The following is a 19,564-nucleotide window of genomic DNA, read 5'->3' on the forward strand; positions in this document are numbered from 1 at the left end:
GAATATTGCACAAAATATGTTGCCAATAAGCCTTGTAGGGCTTCCTATCAAATCAGATATAGGCTTGCGTTAGAGATTTTACAACACAATCCAGATAGACGCCAACAATAATTTTGAATGAAAAAATATGTATTTATCGATCTGTCCATGGAATTGAAAGTCAAATATGGTTTGAAAGCTTCTAAAAATATTCTTGTCGAGGAGTTGGTGTCTATGTTTTTAATGATTCTAGCACATGGGTTTGGAAATAGGATAGTTCAAGAGGTTTCAACATTCAGGAGAAATAATTAGTAGATATTTCACCCATGTTTTAAATGTTGTTTTAAGAATGACCAAGGATATTATTAGCCTAGTTGATAGAGAGTTCAAAAATATTCCAAGTAAAATCTGTGATGATAGTTGTTGATGGCCTTATTTTAAGAACTTCAGTGGAGCAATTGATGGTACCCATATACTGGTGAAAGTTTTCCATCCAAACAAATACCATAGACTAGCCGAACAGAAATTCTAGCACAAAATGTTATGGCCTATTGTGATTTTGACATGCATTTCACTTTTGTTTGTGCTCGATGGAAGAGTACTACTCATGATACTCGTATTTTTTAGATGCTATACGTAGAGAAGAGCTCCAATTTTCACACCCACCTATAGGTATGCATTTTAATTAAGTATATTATAATGGTAGGCATATGCATGATAATTAAATATATTATGATAGCAGGTATACATTTTGAATTTTCAGACAAAGGTGTAAAATACTAACTCATATATATTTATGCAGGAAAATATTACTTGGCGGATGTAGGATATCATCACATGCCAGGATATATGGGGCCTTATAAAGGGAAGAAGTATCATCTACTAGATTTTCGATGTAAAAATCAATCAAAGGGTATGCATGAAATCTTTAATCATACACATTCCTCACTGAGATGCACTATTGAGAGGATATTTGGATGTTGGAAAAGTAGATAGAGAATATTAAGTACCATGCCCAACATTTCTTATCATAAACAAGTCCAAATTGTGATAGCTTTCATGGCTATTCATAATTTTATTAGAAATTATGCAATTAAAGATTTTGAGTTTCAACCTTATGATACTAATGAAGATCTACTCATTGCTTAGAGATTAATGAACCACAAGAAGAACTGAGTATAAAGCAAAACCAAATAATGGGCAACCATGAGATAGATATTATGCATGAACGTATCGTAGCTCTTCTTAGCCTGTTGACTTCTTTTCTTTATTAAATTGTTTATGTAGCATGAATTTTATGATTTATATCTTTATATTTTGTATTTAAGTAAACATGAATGTTGCTTCTCGTATTTTTGTTGTTATTACATAAAGAATGTAAAATACTTTGGTGATATTAATGCTTAATGCATATTTGAGAATCTGTTATGGATATAGTGGTATTGAATATATACTTGATATTCTGTTATATCTGATGTTGCATAAATATGTTTTTGGAATTTAGTGATTTATCCAAACCAACCTATAATACCTCATTGTATATAAAAAAGCAGGAACCAACCCATAATATCCAAAAATTAGTTCTTAAAATATAATATTAATATATAACGCCAATAATTATAATATTTTATACTAGAGTATTGTATTATACTATAAATAAATATTATGTTGCATTATATCAAAATATATTGATATGTTATATTATATAATATTAAATTATGTTATATTATTATGCTTTAGTATACAATATTATATTAACTATATTATAATAATATTATATTATATTACAATAATATTATACTATATTATATATTTATGTATTAATATATATTACATTTTATTATGCTCCATTGTATAATAATGGATAATGTCTTTTATAGTTATTTTATCATACTAAAAGTTTTTTTTTTCATTTTGTTTATCTGTATTAAAATTCCACGGTGCTTTAAAAATATAATTATTAAACAATAAATATTTTTTTAATAAAAAGTTTAGTTCTACAAACTTTAAAAGCTCTGCTTCCAAGCAGGGCCTTAGCCCCCCGCGGCAATGTAATCTATACGCCGGCCTCATTGGTTCCATTTTTGTATGGGTAATAATGTGGTTCTCACTTCACATCCCATCCATCTCCAAGATTCATTAGATGGAATCGTGAGTGATGGATGGGCTTGGACATCGTCTCCACCTTTTAAGACCGTGCAGTGATTCTTCTCATGACACGGGACTTTCTCTTCGGTAAGTTGCATCGGCTTCTCCATGTTTGAAGTATGCTTTTTTTTTTTTTTTTCTGTTGTTTGTTGCTGCAATATTGCACCCATCAGTCCATCACCCTTCGGACTGTTGGCTTGTGTTCGTTTATGTTGCAGGTACAACATGACATGTCACTGACGTTATGAACTTAAATATCTTTTTTTGCAGGCTTCAGTGCCGCCTCGGCACGCATCTGGAAGCCAATTTTTGCCGGCTTTGATTGGGAAATTGAAGCCATTCGTCCTGTTAATTTACATCCAATGTCAAAGTGATCGTATCATGTATTAAACTATGGGAAGTGAAGGACGACGAAGTCTTCACCAAAAGAAGAAAAAAAGGAGGACGACTGAGTGCCAATGGGATTGGCTGGTGTTTCCACTGCTCGGTTGGACTTCTGTGCAGTACTACAGTTTCTGGTGCTATGTTTGAGGGTCAGAGCACCCCGGAAAACAATCAAAAGGTGAGTTCATCCGCTCACAATCTTATGTCACTGAAATTCGTGGATGGAGATCTAGGTGGTTATCTTTGGTGCATCCTAATTTCTCTCTACATTTGCAATTTCCGAATTTTTTTCTTTTTGATACAACGGCTGCTTGTACTATATTAGTATGAGTATAGCCAATAGAATCAAAAGACCAATGCTCGAGTACGATGGAAGCGGCAGCAAAGAAAAAGGGCAGTAAAAATGTTAAGGCATTAGCTCTTTCCTTCTTTTTTTTTTTTTTCTTTTTTTTTCTTTTTTTTATAGCAGGGGCACAGGTGGAATACGACAAGTGTCCCCATACGTGTGGCCCCAAGCATTTATATTCCGAATCCCATGATGACATGTTGGAATGACATAAACAAGCATGTGGAGAGTGGCACGGGAACCGGGGCAGTCTGATGAGCCAATTTTGGTAGGGAAGCAGCATGCATGCAGCAGCGAGAGGTGCAATGGATCTGAAGCGCATGCATCTGAACTCTGAAACGCGACCGCATTTATTACCACTTGAGCTGCTGCAGGCCGCCCAAGTGCATGACCCTCGCAGACCTCATCCTGTCCCTCTCCTAACCATTCGCTCCAGGGAAGGCACGCATGAAGGCCATGGTGGGTCTCATGAGCCACCCAACTTGACTGGAGAGCATGCTCATGGATGCATGACTTTAATGCACCCAGTGGACATGGCAGCTTTGTGCCATTAGGTTAGGTGAAGATGGCCCATGGTGCCTCCACCAATCATAGGTGGAACCCAACCCAATCGACAACTAGAGGCCCACCCTTCCCCTTCCCATTATATATATATATATATATATAAAAGGAGGTAACACTTCAAGCGAAAAGGATGAGAGAAAGAAGCTGCAAGAGGACCTAATGAGAGAAATATATTTTCACTAGAGATAAGAAGAGAGATGGAGCCAAAGCTAAAAGTGGGGAGTTGAGGAAGGGGGCCATCATTTCCTTAAAGGAGCCCAAAAGAGCTTAGGTTTCATAGCAGAGCCCTACATATATGGTGTCGCCGCACAAGGCATACCCCTCTCCTCCCATTCCCATCTCCCTCTCCAGCCATTCTCTCTTGCTTGCTTAAAGAGAACCGCCTTGCTTTGGGGCCTCTGTTTCTTTTTATGTCTTGAGACGAAGTCTACTGTTTCATCTCCATCTCGAAGAAAGGGAGAGGTTTCTATGGGCCTTTCCGTTCCTCCCCAGCTCCAAATCTGAAGGCAGAGAGGATTAATACCAAGGTTCATGCCCTCTATTAACCATCTCTGTGTTGAAAAATTGGATCTTCGGATAGAGAGATTTTCTGACCCAAAAAACGGAAGGGAAGACCAAAAGGCTCGGTTTTCTTTTCTTTTTTTTTTATTGGTACAACTGTGGAGGTACAGTGAAGAGCACCCTGGTCTTTCTTTCCCAACCCTTTTTCCTTTTGGAGTTATAATTTATTGGGATTTTTGCTTGATTTTTTTTTTTTGTATGTATACATAGACATTCAAGGGTTAAATGATGGTTAGATATGACAAGGCCAGCATATTTGATTTGCATGGCCTGGGAGGATTACATGGGATTTGCTTGTTAGGCTTGGCTGTGCCTCTCTCTCTCGTAGGTGCTTGATCTTTTGTGGATGTGAACGGTCTGCTTTGTCCCTTGCGGAGATTATTTTAACTACAACAGTTTTGAAACAGTTACATGATCAAGATATTAACTTTATCACGTTCTTAATGCCATGCTTCCGTTATATATAGTCGGCAACGATTTGTTCTCACCAGTTTGTTTTGGTTTTCTTCGGGTTTCCTTTTAACACAAGGTCTTTGATTTTGCTATCTTCTTTTCTGAAGAGAGATCCTTTGTGCCATATATCTTTACAAGTAGAGAGTTTTTTTTTTTTTTCAGCATCTGGGGTATCGGATCGTTTTTGCAGTTCGATGCAAATACAAATGAGTTTTTTCTTTATGTTAACGGATTTTTCTCCTTAAACTGGGATGCTTGCATGCGATTTTGTTGCCATTCTTCTATCAGTATGGTTATTGTAACTTTTCAGTTTTGTTCTAATCCTGATATATATTTTCCCCTGCTTTCCTGCTCTCCTCTCCCCTCCTTTTCCTCTCTGTTTCATTCTCAGGTTCCTTCATGGAGGGCGAGATATCATGGGAATCTTATTCAACTTCCTACCTTGTAAGCGAGGTTGTCGAATCTAAACCAGTTTCTGAAGGTGACGGCAGCCAGGACGGAGGCACATTGGTTTCCTTGGACGCAATTCTTCCTTCTGACCTCCTGGAAAAAGTCCTCTCCTTCTTGCCCATCGCGAGCATAATTCGATCAGGGTCGGTATGCAAAAGGTGGCACGAGGCCGTGCACTCTGTTAGGTTCTCATGGACCAGCATGTTACCTCAGAAGCCATGGTACTTCATGTTCACTTGCAGCGAGGATGCTGTGGCCGGCTATGCCTACGACCCGAGCCTCCGGAAATGGTATGGCTTCGACTTCCCTTGCATCGAGAAGAGCAACTGGTCTACCTCTTCCTCCTGCGGGCTAGTTTGCTTCATGGATAGCGAGGACAGGAGCCGGATCTTTGTCTGCAACCCGATCACCAAAGACTGGAAGAGGCTTCAGGATGCTCCAGGTGGAAAGCACCCGGACTACAGCGCGCTCGCCATATCGGTGGACCGGAAGTCTCACAATTATACCGTTGCAGTTGCCAAATGCAGGCAGGTGCCCGAGGATTACTACCAATGGGACTTCTCCATCCATGTCTATGAGTCGGGGAGCGAGTCCTGGGCCACTCCCTTCAATGAAATCCTGGTGGGATGGAGGGGAGGTGACGAGTGTGTGATCTGCAATGGGGTGCTCTACTACCTGATCTACTCCACTGGTGTTTTGGGGAATGTCGAGCCTCGGCATTGCTTGGTCATGTATGACCTCTCAGGGAGGTCATCACACGCGTCTCTGATGCGCATGGCGATACCGGTGCCCTGCTCCCTGACGTGCGGCCGGCTGATGAACCTCAAAGATAGGCTGGTTATGGTCGGCGGGATCGGGAAGCATGACCGGCCGGGGATCATCAAGGGGATCGGCATTTGGGAGCTCTGCAACAAGCAATGGCGAGAGGTTGTTCGGATGCCTCATAAGCTCTTCCAAGGATTTGGCGAGTTTGATGACGTCTTTGCAAGCAGCGGCACCGACGACCTCATCTACATACAGAGCTTTGGGTCGCCGGCGCTGCTCACTTTCGACATGAGCCAGAAAATGTGGAAATGGTCGGCCAGAAGTCCCGTGACCAAGAGATTCCCCCTCCAGCTCTTCACCGGTTTCTGCTTCGAGCCGAGGCTCGAGGTCGCTTCTTGACTAGCTTACTTACCACTGCTTCTTTCATGGGCAGATCGCAGAAGATCATGTTATATTTTTCTTTTTCGGAGCAACTGAAAATATTGCGATGGACCTGAGGGATTACAGAAAATGTTCATTCTATAGAGAAAATCATCATATCTGAGGACCATGTTGGAGATCGTTTTCCCTTTTTTTTCCTTCTCATATATTTGTTGGGCTTTACAGTCTATGATGTATTTTGGGAGGGTTGATATGTAGAAAAGCAAAAAAGTGCTGAAAGTTTCTTCACGTTCTTTTATCTTCAATGACAAAGTTAAAATCTTTCTTTTGCTGACTCTGCTTCTTTATACATGTTGTGAGCCTTCACTTTTGCTCCTTTGTTTTGGTAGGTATTCCTTCGGCTATCTTTTATTGCTTTGAAGTGAAGGAACTCTCGTTGGCCGTTAGTTTCTTTGGAACTCCTATTGATGAACATATTCCAAACTATAAGAATTGCTCTCCTGCACATGCTCAAATGCCCACTTCTGAGTTCTCCTCCTAAAGTAGCCGACTCTGCTCACTGTCCAGTTGAGGAACATCAGATCAACAAAGATGTTGTTTCACATTACCTTCATTGACTATTTAATTTTCTTAAACTGAGATTCTTCATAAATTATGATATTAAGTATGTCATTACGTCGCATTTATTTTTGATGGCCTTATATTCCTGCATGCTACGGGCTGCGATAATCTATTATTCCTCTCTGCTTCCTATGTACAATTTAAGCAGACTCGTGAACTTATAATGAAGTTTTTGCTTATACTTATTTATTCAAGCAGTTTCCTGGCTGTTATATTTTCGTATATATGCTTCTGAAACCTACTGCGTCTTTTGCTACATATCCATTTAGAAGGCTAAGCTGAGGCTGATATTATCTCATGCATTGTAAGATGCATCTAAAAGATTGCATTTTTCCCTTTTACGAACTTCATGCAGCTTTACAGTTCGCCGGCTACTCCAGCTGATGCATATAACCGAGGCTACATCATGACCACATGAAACCATCAAGCTCTATAAATGCTGGTAGGTAGACATTGATATCGTTTGCATGTCATCATTCAATTTAGTGCCGTAAGAACATGGTTTGGGTGTAGTTCATTGTCGGAACTCGGGAGAAGGTACTTGGCTTTATCGTGCATTGGTTCAGGGGACGCAGGAGCTCCTTTCAAGCCTCAGGCCGCTTGCCACGAATCAAAATTGCTTTGTTTGGTCTCGAGACACCTCTGTCATCAGTTGTTGGTTAAAGCTGAAAAGAGCCTCTTGTATTTCCTTGAAATGATTAGCAGTACCCTCGTGGAGAAGCCAAAGAATAATTGGCGGGTTATGGCCTGTATTTATCCACAGGAAAGGAGATTCTCTTTCTTCTTTCCTTGCCAATAGTCAAAAAGAGGGTGCCGAGCTTAAGACTTGGGGAAAAGATAAGGAAAGCCATGGGAGAGGGAAGGAGGTGCAGATAGATAACAAACAAGAGAAGGGACAAAGGGATCTCTGGCTCTCGAGAAAAAGAGAATGGGCTTTGGTGTGGACGATGGTGACAAGCTGCGCCAACGCTTGGACACTTTTGGCTGAAGTCTGTGGGTGGGGCCTCGAACAGCTCCCTCCACTTCCGGTCAGGAAGGTGTCAGCCGGTGGCTCGGGTCAGGCCATTGTCTCTGCCGCGCGGACCAGAGCTGTCCTCAGTTGTTGCTGCTTTCCATTGTTATCAGCTTGGAAGAGACGCGTGGTACCAGTTTCAGCTGGTGGTAGGCTCGCTTTGTTTAGTGCTATCCTTGTCTTTGTACAGAGATTCTGCTGCAAATTTTCTTTTGTATTCTCCTGTCCATTTACGTTTAAAAAAAAAAATAGAGGAATTTTCTTGCTGAGATGTTGGTTTCATCTTCTATAAAAATACCTCTGGCGCAAGTCAGATGCCATCTTTCAAAGTACATTGTCTTGGTATGGCTTGAAATATAGTGTCACTCATCAGTCATCATCTATGGGTAGTCATGGGAGTTTCCCGTCCAATTTCTGGCCTCATATGTTACTTGTTATGTATAATATAGGATGGACTATGCTTCTCCCAGAAGGAAAGAATATCTTCTCCTCTTAACTCCAAAATAGATAATTGGGATAATGATATCGAAGATAGAAATTATTGATCAGTAAAAAGGACTAGAAATTAAAAGTCACATTTTTAATTGTAATCTTTTGCCAACGCATCTGTAAATACAACAATAAATTACTTTGACTTGCACGAGCATGTTAAAATAGAGGATAAAATATATAATTAAAAATCTATCTTATTGAATATGATTGCAACATTAAAACATGTATGTATATATATTGATGCTTCGATGATATGAGAAATGGTTTTATATTACTTTAACTACTTATTTTTACACCTACACGATGCATAACACCAAAATGCTTGTTTCTTGGCTTCTAGACATTTTTAGTAGTACAAATTATCATTAAAGGTATGTATTTTTGATTTGGATGTCCTATCATCGGCTTTAAAGGCAAGAGAGGCAGATATTTTCTTCTTTGAAAAGGAGCAAAACCTATCTCTCTCTCTCTCTCTCTCTCTCTCTCTCTCTCTCTCTCTCTATATATATATATATATTGTAAAAGTTATTCTGTTCTTGTTTTCTCAAATTCTAAAACTTGTGCCTGCCTTAAACTCGCTGATCCTTGAATTTCAAAAGGAAATTTGGTAATTGATTGTCAAAGAATTGAAGAACAAAACACGAACATGATGTCCTGTCATCGCAATGTGTGTATACATATATTATGGTCAAAGTTTTTGTACATCTTTGATATAAATTGTATGCTGGAAACTATACCTGGAGTCGTTTCACCATTTTAGTGGGAGGAGGTTTCACAATAGAGGACAGCCAATGTGCAAATTCTATACACGAGCCTCCACGTTGGCATTACTTATCTTTGTTATCTACTTGTCTAACTACATCAGTCTCGGCTCTATAAATATTATATCATTTTGTAAACGAAGTTGAGGAAAAGTGGCAGATCATACAGAGGTACGGGCATTTACTTTTGTTGAGTAAAAAGCGATATCCACATTTCCATGCAGGCAGCAGCCCTAGCTATTTGTCGTATTGTGAGCGTCTAATTGATCTCTTCTGTGATAACGTGGACCTGTGGAAATTCCATGCCATATAACCAATTTAAACCCCTTAGGCAATTTTGGAGATTCTTAATTTAGATGACATGAGACAACTGTTATATTGTAGGGACACATCTGTTTTTGAACTGACTAGAAGTTAAAATGTGATACCTAACAATCTAAGGGAAGCAATATAATAGACATTGTCCTACATTGTTGATCAAATTATCTTCTTCAGCTGAAGGCCTACCTGAATGGGCTCATCCCACCATTTTCTCTCAAAACATGGAGATGACAAAATGTTGGATCTAAGATGGTCATCGTCTAATGTTAAATTATTAATGAAGGGAAACCAAACCAATGAACATAAAAGAAATTTTGAAAAACAAATTATGTGTATCGTGTCGTAGTAATAGCTTAATAATGTTCTGAAACAATCGATCAATAAGCATCACATATCATGAAACATGATGTGTATGCCAACTCAATAAGCTTATGCACAGTTGCATAAGAATTCTTATACTTAATTATACTTTTTCAGAGATAAGGATGAGGTTTATCGAAATTAATTGAAACCATGAATTATGGTGAACTTTAGGTCCCTGATTCTCAACTTCTAGTAACTACACCATCTGAAATAATTGTCACCCACAATCCATTTACACTTTCCGGTGAGCATATTTTGGTTGTTGTTGTTGTTGTTGTTGTTGTTGTTGTTGTGGTGGTGGTTTTTTAATTTGTGTGTGTGTGTGTTCTCTCTCTGATTAAGAGCAGTTGGTCGGTTCGGCAGTCTGTGAGAGAGTCGGTACCTCTCTCCACGCTGGCGCCGAGTTTTAGCGTCCTAACGGGCCTCCTCGCCCTCCCTCTCAGGAATGGGCGAAAGGAGCGGCCACGGCTATTTTTGGCGCGAAAGGCCGTTCCCCGAGAGCTCACAAACCCCTCTCCTCCACACGATTCCACTCTCCGCAGCTCTGATCACCGGCCGTCGATCTCCAAACGCCCCTATTAAATGAGAGCCTCCTTTACTCCTCCTCTCGTCCGTCCAGTGGATTTAGCGCTGTTCCCGGGGAGGAGTGGCCGCGGTACGTCTCCATCTCAAACTTTGCTTCGATCCTTCTTCTACCTTGGCTGGAATTAGTATCAAAGATTTGTAAATATTTGCAAAGCTGTGCTAGATTTCAATTGTGATATGATGCGATATGATATGATATGATGCCCATTTGATAAATCTTTGAGGTTTCTTGAAATCTTTTCACGGCTTTGCCTCTTTAATATCGTCATTTGTATCGCGGGAGATCTTCTTAGATTTGGTCCGATACCCATGCAATTCCAGAGGGAATTGATGGAAAAAGCCATCCATGGCCATCCATGAAAAGGAAAAGAATCCTTTATCTCTGTGGGATTGTGCCCTAATTTTGTTGCTTTGAATGGGTAAAGGAATGGGAGAAAGGAGGTAGGACTTGAATCCGTTGAAAGGATACAGCTGGTTGCAGCTGTTAGAGAGCAATATGTGCAATTGATTGTAAACCTCAGGAGAGGATAAAGAGAAGGGAAGGGAAAGTTTAGGACTGCAAGCTAAGTTGGGAGTTTTATAGCTGCTGACTTTTTGTTGGTTCTTTTTTTTTTCCTAAAAAAATTCTATTGGCTTCTACCTCTAGTATTGACGCCAAAAGTTCGGATTTTAATTGTAGAACGTTCCCACTAATTGCCTAGATCATAAATGCACTTCTTAAAGTCAAACCTTGAAGGACATGGTTTGACGCACTCAGAGGAATGGTCACGACCTATTAAATATTTTGGTACTTTTTGGTAGCAGCTATGTATTGGGATAACTAATTGGTACTCGTCAGTGGTACTTTTAGGTAGTAGAAAAGGAGATGTTGGATTAAGATGGTGTGCTATTTTTTTCTTGTTATGGGCAACCCTTCTCCTTTAGGGCAAGGGCTGGTGAATTTTTGTGTCATTTTGATGATGACCTTTAACCAATCCAAATTTGATTTGTTTTTCCAATCCCATTGTCTAACATTGCCTTTTGCTTCCCATATCGATACCTATAGCAGTATCTTTCTTTGAGCACGACAAGTTACAGAATAAATAACTCTGTAAGGGCTTTAATTTTTGTTTCATTCAAGCTACTACTTCGTTATCCATTATGTTTATGAGGCTAGTGTAAATAAGAAACTTTTGACTCCATGAGAGCTGGTATGTTAGTAAGAGCCGGAATTGTTTGGATGCCCAAAAACTTAGAGTTGCTGTAACTAGGCAAAGATAAGGACGAGGTCTTGGTCAAGGTTTAGAGACAAGAGCATGTGGTGCTACGTCTGCAAGAAGGGATTGCGATCAAAAGCAAGAATTTTCTACCAGAGGATGTGAGAGAGGATTAAACTTGCAATTATTATCACCTTTTGAATATGAAGGAGACTTTTATTCATAAACTTATGTGCAAAATCTCAAAATGACTTGGTACAGATTTGGGTCTATTGTTGTTACAGAATGTCAAACATGACTAAATAGTAGAAAATTTGGTTTCATTACTCTAATTTAAACTGCATCATATTTGTTGCTTTCCAGGATATGAAAGAAAATCTAGGATTGCAGACAGATAAATAAATACGTGTCCTGCATCTGTGTTATCATGACTTAGGGTGAGAAGATGCGTGAAGAAGGTTGGTGAGAGCTTATGAAACTTTTGAGTATGCATTAATGTGCAACTTTTGAGTGGATTGTATGAAACTCACCAATTTTATTCCCATCCAGTGACAAGATGTCAAATGTAGTCATAACTCCTATTTAATTGCATGACAGCAGTTATAAGGAGGTCGTAATAGGCTGTATACCAGTCAAGTAAACTTTGAAATCCTATTCTGTATTTTATGTAAATATTGATTGCTATGCACAAGCTTCAATGGTGCAGGCTGGCTGTTACCAAATGAATTTTGTATGCCTTAGGTCTCAACAATGTTTTATATTTTTGATGCATGCAGTATGTCGTTTGTTTCTTGCAATCATCTTGGCTCTTATTAAGCATCATACCTTAACTCTAGATGTTGTAGTGTATGCCAAAATTGAATTATTTTTTGAAGGTTGACTTGTTAAAGTTACTTGCAGGTAAGAGTGGAGTGAAACATGGTTCTTTCAGAGCAGGACCGTTCTGATCTTGGTTTCAATACTACAACCACTTCACGCATTCGGTTTTCTTCAGATTCTTCTCCAGATTCTCGAGGCACATTTAGAGAGTATGAGTGGACAGATTATTGCCCTGAAGTTTTCAGGTTGGCAGTCACTTTCTTCTGTATTCATTTTCAGTACAGGACATGCCTAAATTTGAATCTTTTTGCATAACGTGCAGTGGGGAACCAGTCAAAGGATTGCACAAATCCAAGTTATATTTGCTTATTTAGAATATGTACTGTAATCAGATACTGTTTACCAGTGTAAATGCATACATGTTCATCCTATCATGTATTTCTGATGTCTTTTATTAAGCTTATAATAACTGTATTGGGAGATAAAGCATCCAGCCTCTACCATATTGAAACAATCTTGGAGAACAGAACAAAGCTGTTGAAGTACATATCAAGGTCTGCAGTCTCGGTACACACTAGCAATTTGGTATGGTACGGTATAGTGTGCATCCCATATCAAGATAGCTCCCAACCTTTTTTTCTCACCTTTTATTACAGTACCGACTGAAATCGGATGGTATAGGTCGGTACAATATAATATGCATCCTGGTTTCGGGTCATATTGGGCGATATGGGGCAGTTTCGCTCGATTGAGATCGGTATATACCAATTCAACTTATTACCGAACTGAATCTCGGTATTGGGCCAGTACTGACTGTACGGTATAGGTCGGTGTAAGATCCTAGTTCAGGTTATGTAACTCATGATTTTATGTGGAATAGATTTATGACATTATGAAAAATGATGCCATATTTTCACCTAGTTTGTTTTTATCATCTCTAATAACCTTGAAAGAATGCAATGTCATTGATATTTTCATGTCAAGTTTATTATTGTTGGAGTTACACACCAAGTATTGCCGAACCGGTACTAGGTGCCGTACTAGTCAGCACCCAGTCCAGTTTGGTACCAGTTTAGACCGGACCGAACCGGTCGCCAAAAATGCCACAACGCATGCGCGCTGTGGCAAATCTAACCGGACTCGGTGCGAAGTTCGCACCGAGTCCTGGCCTAACCAGACTGGTTCCGTCCAATTCGCTCTTATACCGGCACCATTTTAGATACCCAAATGTACCCAATCAAAGACCGGATCGGCTTGGTTTGGCCTGAACCGAACGGTACGGCCTGGTTTGGCATTTCTTGCTACACACGCATATTTGGAGGAAATCATAGAGGGCATTATCAAATTAAGAACCAACATGGTTTGATCTTTTCATCATGTATGCTTCTGGATCACCATGTCATTTACATCATTAAACTGATCAACCTTTAGTTTAAATGAATTTGCAGGAAACTTCAAGAATTTGAGAAGATCAATGCAGGTGACTACCTACAATCAGTACATGGTCGTGAAACCATAAAGCTGCTGTTTCTGCAAAAGAAAAATAGTTCTCGTCTTTTCTCATCCTATGATGATAAGTTCATTTTCAAGACGTTGAGCAAACCTGAGATGAAGGTATTAACACACTTTTCGCTTCTTTATTCAAGAATTTCAGAAAAATGATCTCTTTGAATATCTATTATGTTCCAATCATTTTTAATGTTTTAATATTCTAATGTATCTATGAATGCTATTTTATGTAGACTTGATTGTCAGCATTTCAACTTTTATTCTTCTAATGAAGACAAATGAAATGCCTTGTAAAAGTAACTGCATTTTGTATTAGTTTGAGAGCAGGATCTAGGAAGAAGTTGCAATGACCAATTCAGATGTACATAATATGTATATTGCACAATAATGGTGTCTCCACCACAATGGCAAATGCTAGATAGAGAGTATAGTAGTCGTATTGTGTATGCTTAGACCATGAAGCACTTGTTACTTATTCATTGTATGAGCATGTACATCTAGTCTGAACATATGCCACTTACATATGGTTTTCTTAGAATTCTCATATATGTGGACTGATGATGTCCTATAAATAATAGATTTACTCCAAGATATGCTCATATAGTTGTATAGGTTATAATAAGAGTCAATCTAGGTTCATAGGCTTACTCCAGATGTGGTAGAGTTTCCTGCAGCTAGAAATCTAATGCTTCTTGCTTTTCATTCATGCAGGTAATCTTAGAGATGCTACCAAATTACTATCAACATGTACAGAAGTACAGAAACACTTTGTTAACAAAATTTTGTGGACTTCATGTTGTAAAGCCATCAAATGGGCAAAAGGTAGGGAATCTCTGATCGGGAATTTATATATTATGAAGTTATTGAGTCATGACTTTTTATCCCTTTCAAATTAACTGAACTATCCAGGACTCCTGAAACACCAAAACGATATTTGGAATGAATAAATCTGTATAAAATGCCGTCTTGTGTATTATGCCATTACACCGTCCCATTTGTGTAATTCTTGATTGGCTTGTTATGGTCCGACAAAAGCTAGTTATCTTCCATGAAACATTCTGACAATACCTTTATGATATTAGTAAAAGAGACATTTCCATCTTCGAGAAAGTATTCCAAAAGAGTACTACGTGGAGAATACTATGATTTTTATGATTCCTTTAGTGTGATAATCCATATCTTATTTTCCTAGTTCTTCCACACATTCAATTCATAATTCTCATCTCTTCTTTGTTCATTTTATTTGTTTGCGCCTTTCTTTATTGATTATACATACAAATTTATAATAAAGAGATGATTATGTAGTCTTAAGGAACTAAAATATGCAATTGAAACAAATTTTGGATGATTATGAAGTTGAGATGTAATGCTTTTAGAGATCGGGAGGAGAAGCCTTTTGCTTTTGAGGATACTTAAATTCTTTGCTAATATAAGGTTAACTTTGAAATGATTGTGGATACAGTTCAGATTAGTGATTTGACTGCCTCCAGATAACTAGTTTGTTTTTTCTTTGAACAATATTTTATATCAAATTTTATATTCCTTTTTTTGCTTTTTCTTTCTAACTGAGTTTTTGTAAAATTTTGCTTGGAACAGGTTCGATTTATTGTAATGGAAAATATTCTTCAATCAGACGTAAGTATTCACAAGACTTTCAGTCTGAGAGGTTCATCTCAGAACCGCATAAGCAAAACAGGAGCTGAGGAAGATATACATTTTGCCTTCCATCTTCATACACCAACACGAAATCAAATACTAGCGTAAGACTTCTTGGCTATACATATTTTGATTACAACTGTCATTTCTTCTTTCACTAACAGCTTTTGTTAATACTCTAAGAAAGCTTCTTAGATCGCGTGCATGCTAAACGCTTCAATTGTCAAATAATTTAGGCTTCACATAGTAAGTTTTGGTTTATCTTCCTGTCATCAATGCTAACAGTGTAAAAAATCATAAAGGGATAATTAATTTACGTTACAGAAAATGATTCTTTTTCCTTACTTTAATAAATGCCATTCGACTATTCTATTTGAACCACTAGAGCATTGAGTTCAGGACATAATAAATAATGCAAAAGTTTGTGGTGTGCTAGAAGAGATATTATCATTGATCTAGCAGAACCTTCTGCTTATTTCATGTTTAATTTACATGTTATGTAGCCCTATTCCACTGGACCTGTTGCCAAATGATCATCTAACTCCAATATGGCCAAGGGCAGCTACATAATGAGATAAATACACTTGTAGGATGAGTTAAATTATTACATTTTGTGAATGCTGAGGGAGAAACTTGACATCATTTTAAGTTCAAATGAAAGTTTCACCCTCAAGAATTTATGAATGATATCCTTGGAACAAGTTGTCGTAGATTTGATTCTTTAAACTGCAGCTTACACTTTATGTTGCTAATATATGAGATTTTTCTAATACAAGCTTCTTCTGCAAGGTCTTGATGTCAGAAGCCTTTGTATGTGGGTGTGTGTTGTGCAGGCCAACTCAAATTCACAACAGAGGATATGATAACTTGGATATTTTGAGTTTTCCACCTGAGAAAATGTCTCAAAATAATTCAGTTCATAGGTTTAAGCTCATGTTTTGGCAATCAGTCTTGCTTTTGGCCTTTCCACATTTCCATCAGGTTGTTGTATGTCTAGTTGATCGATCTGAAGGGGAAAAGCTTCCCAATCTAATGCCATGGAGTATTTAGATATTTTGAAGCTAGCATTCCTCTATGCTGCATTTTCACTTAGCAGAGAAACAATGTATTCAAGTAAAACCAAAGATTTTCTTGGCATTTTAAAGATAATTATATTTGAAATGCAACAAGAATGCTGTTCAATGATTTTACAGTGTTCCACCCTCAAGTATGACAATCAATTCAACATTGCTTGTATGGCAGACTGCTTCACTCAAACTGATTATAGGCATATCCAAGCTGCAGCCATACATACATGTGCTGTAAAGATGGATAGATAGAGAGATATTACACTGCAGTATTATATCATATGGTCCTTTTCAATTTCATATTTGCAGGCAAATCAAGCATGACTGCGACTTTCTAGAAGATGAAGGCATCATGGATTACACTCTATTGCTAGGAATGCATGTCTGTCCTGCACCTTTCGATTCGGTTATTAAAGATCGCAATCCTTCAGCACATGTAGCAGGTAAAAGACGTTAGTTTTTGGATATTCAGGTTCAAAATTAATTCTAGTTTTCAGGAAAAGGTGCAACTTAAATTTAATGTCCTTTTTCCTTTCAAAAAAGTTTTGAGTTCTGATATAGAAGCACAGATACTTCATCTATAACAGTAAGCACCTTTTTCTGCTAAAAAATTCCTAAAAATCCCAGGTCTGTATCCTCTCTCCCCAGTGGAATTTGTCTGCCATTCAGATTGCTTGTCAGGAAAGTCTCTGACCAAAAGGGTTTAATTAGCTTTTCAAGATGCACTTGCTCTGCCACCCTCATTGTTAAGCCTAGTTTCAGGCTCTGATGTGCACCAATTGGCCTGGAGTAGGAGGTGGGGGTGGTGGGTGGGGAGGGGACCATGAACAATGGAAAGATACTTTGTGTCCTATTAAATAGTTGCCGGTTATCTAATTAGGTCTGCCAATATAGCGAGCCAGAAGCAGTGAGTGGTTGCACTGAAGCAGCCACTGCTTCCATATTTGTTTGTTCATGGTGCAAATAGAAGTAGGGTAATGTATTTATATGTTTAGCAGCAGCATCTATCTTCTAAGATTGAAGAGCACCAGAATTAAACGTGTTTTCTTTGGCATGCTGTACACTAGATATTCTGAATGGCCCTGAGTTTGGGTTTTCAGGTCCATATCAAATTCCTTGGTGTCCCTTTGGTTGGATTGGTGCATAAACATCAGAACCACCTACAACTGCGAAAAACCTTACATGCAGTAAGACCAGGTCTGAAAGCTTTGATAGAGCCAGTGTTAATCTGGTGATCTGGGCAAATACACGTCAGAAACTTTGCGTTTTTTATATTCAAGGCAGGTTTTATGGCCTTGCATACTTTTATGGTGGATTATTGTTATAAAAGAAGATATTACTTTGTGCCCCAAGTGCCATATATATTCGGTGGTTTTTGTTAATCAGTTTCACAGTATAGTCTTCCAGTTTCCATTTGTTTGTCCCAAGGATTCTGGCCAACAGTGAACATGCACCAATATTTGGTAATGTTCTGGAACAAAATATGCATCACTCAGCCACCTTGAGTACATTTTCATAATAAGATTTCATTAGAAAATAATGATAGCCTTCAATATAACGGAGGCCAAAAAACTATTACCTTTTATTAATTTTTTTTGGAATATTTAATAGAAGAATCAATATAGAAGAAACCCAGGTTTTTTTTTTTTTTAAAAAAAAAAGAAATAAGAAGCCCAGGATTTGTCTTGCAGGGTCGGATGATAGAAAGAGCTCTCCTTCAGACAGCCCGAAGTTGCCACAGAGTGATGCAGGCTTGGATTCTGTTTCTGTCACTGATTCAGACTCATCCTGCCAGACAGAGTAAGGCATCCAACCCAGCTAAATAGTCCCCAGCCAACAGCCACCCCGAACCCCGATACCCAAAAAAAAAAGAAAAAAAAAAAAGAAAACCCTACCCACCAACACATACACAGGCACAAGCATGCACTCACACACGCTAAAGAAATAAATAATGTGACATGCCCATGCACATATGTATATATGCACAGTACATATACATACACGTGTAGGCACTCCATACTAGACATACATATATATATATATATATACAATCTTTTCTTTCAAAATCCAAGCTTATGACTTCTTTGCGATCTTTTGAAGTGTGGTAATGTGGTGATCTGATAGAAATAAATGCTTCCCCTATAGAACTCTACATTCACATAATCCTGCAGAGGCGTGATAATCTGAATCTCGTAACTTGCCTGGAAGCTTGAGCCTGTTATCAGCATTATCTAACAGAGAAACATTCCATTTTTGTTACAGACCTGATGTTAAATTTGGTGCGAAAATGCCAGCACGTGTGGTCGACACTCGAAGAAAAGAAAGCTGGAATGCAGCATCACTTCGAGCTGCAGGCAAGGAGCAAAACAACAAAGTTTTCCTGTACTTTGGAATTGTGGATATCATTCAAGGATATGGCATGCTCAAGCGCGTGGAGAATGCTTTCAAATATCTACAGTATGACTCCCCATCAACATCAGCAATGAACCCCAAGGCTTATTCAGCTCGTTTTCAGGAACTCATCCACTCAGTTTTTCCAGAAAAAAATTATTAGGTAATTTTTTAATATCCAACTTGTATAGTTCTGACTGATGAGGATGTGCGAAATGATGATTCTTACTTGAAGATGACAGCTTTCAGTGTAAGATACTATTATGGGCATATGTATAAGAACAAATGGTCTACTAACCAGAACAATGAAATGTCCATAGTAAAAATTACTAGCAGCATACATTACTTCCAGGCTGAAGCTTGTCTCTTTGTAATATTGAGAATAAGTTTTAGAACCAGCAGTTGTGATCAACTGATGATAGATCTTCAGCAAATGTGTAACTTGATAGTCTAAGTCCAGTAGAATTAGCAAATACGTAGAGATTTAATTTTGAAAATCTAAGAATTTATGCCTTTGGCTTGCTGACAGCTTGAATTTCTTTAAAAACATAAATATTGATCATTTTTCAGAAGAACATTGATCTTTTAAAAGTACCAAAGTCTAAAGCATAAAAAATCATAAAAACTCATGCTTTTCGAGGTAGAAAAATGTACCACCAAGGTCTTCATCTTGCCCGAAAACTCGATCAACATACCAACATCAGGCACCACCCAATATGATATATGTAAAAGTCTTGGCC

The 19,564-nt window shown here is 38.3% G+C and overlaps 2 protein-coding genes across 4 annotated transcripts; both read left to right on the forward strand.

Annotated features, from left to right (window-relative positions):
* The first annotated feature begins 3,542 nt into the window (after window positions 1-3,542).
* LOC103710870 (F-box/kelch-repeat protein At3g61590-like) lies at window positions 3,543-6,365 on the forward strand. Of its 2 annotated transcripts, none has more exons than XM_017843741.2 (2): window positions 3,543-4,086; window positions 4,827-6,365. In XM_017843741.2, exon 2 carries the CDS (start codon window positions 4,835-4,837, stop codon window positions 6,047-6,049), a length of 1,215 nt encoding a protein of 404 aa, XP_017699230.2. In that variant the 5' UTR covers window positions 3,543-4,086; window positions 4,827-4,834; the 3' UTR covers window positions 6,050-6,365. The 2 variants fall into 2 exon arrangements, with proteins under 2 accessions (XP_017699230.2, XP_008795007.2); XM_008796785.3 differs by having other exon boundaries at window positions 3,543-3,948.
* Window positions 6,366-9,955: 3,590 nt separating this feature from the next.
* On the forward strand, window positions 9,956-19,233 carry LOC103710869 (phosphatidylinositol 4-phosphate 5-kinase 10-like). 2 transcript variants are annotated; one of them, XM_008796783.3, is made up of 8 exons: window positions 9,959-10,256; window positions 12,283-12,446; window positions 13,650-13,815; window positions 14,422-14,532; window positions 15,307-15,470; window positions 16,743-16,876; window positions 18,125-18,233; window positions 18,696-19,233. In XM_008796783.3, the coding sequence occupies exons 2-8, from the start codon at window positions 12,301-12,303 to the stop codon at window positions 18,985-18,987; spliced, it is 1,122 nt and encodes a 373-aa protein (XP_008795005.2). In that variant the 5' UTR covers window positions 9,959-10,256; window positions 12,283-12,300; the 3' UTR covers window positions 18,988-19,233. The 2 variants fall into 2 exon arrangements, with proteins under 2 accessions (XP_008795006.2, XP_008795005.2); XM_008796784.3 differs by lacking the exons at window positions 18,125-18,233; window positions 18,696-19,233 and adding an exon at window positions 17,534-18,080 and having other exon boundaries at window positions 9,956-10,256.
* The last annotated feature ends 331 nt before the right edge of the window (window positions 19,234-19,564 follow it).

The sequence above is a fragment of the Phoenix dactylifera genome, chromosome 8 (assembly GCF_009389715.1).
Source record: "Phoenix dactylifera cultivar Barhee BC4 chromosome 8, palm_55x_up_171113_PBpolish2nd_filt_p, whole genome shotgun sequence".
Classification (NCBI taxonomy): domain Eukaryota; kingdom Viridiplantae; phylum Streptophyta; class Magnoliopsida; order Arecales; family Arecaceae; genus Phoenix; species Phoenix dactylifera.

Excerpts from the sequence above, each read along its gene's own strand:
- LOC103710870 (XM_017843741.2), top strand. The coding sequence starts at position 4,835 with ATGGAGGGCGAGATATCATGGGAATCTTATTCAACTTCCTACCTTGTA.
- LOC103710869 (XM_008796783.3), top strand. The coding sequence starts at position 12,301 with ATGGTTCTTTCAGAGCAGGACCGTTCTGATCTTGGTTTCAATACTACA. Across the intron at positions 12,447-13,649 it reads TATTGCCCTGAAGTTTTCAG|GAAACTTCAAGAATTTGAGA; the intron begins GTTGGCAGTCAC and ends ATGAATTTGCAG. Across the intron at positions 15,471-16,742 it reads ACACGAAATCAAATACTAGC|GCAAATCAAGCATGACTGCG; the intron begins GTAAGACTTCTT and ends TCATATTTGCAG.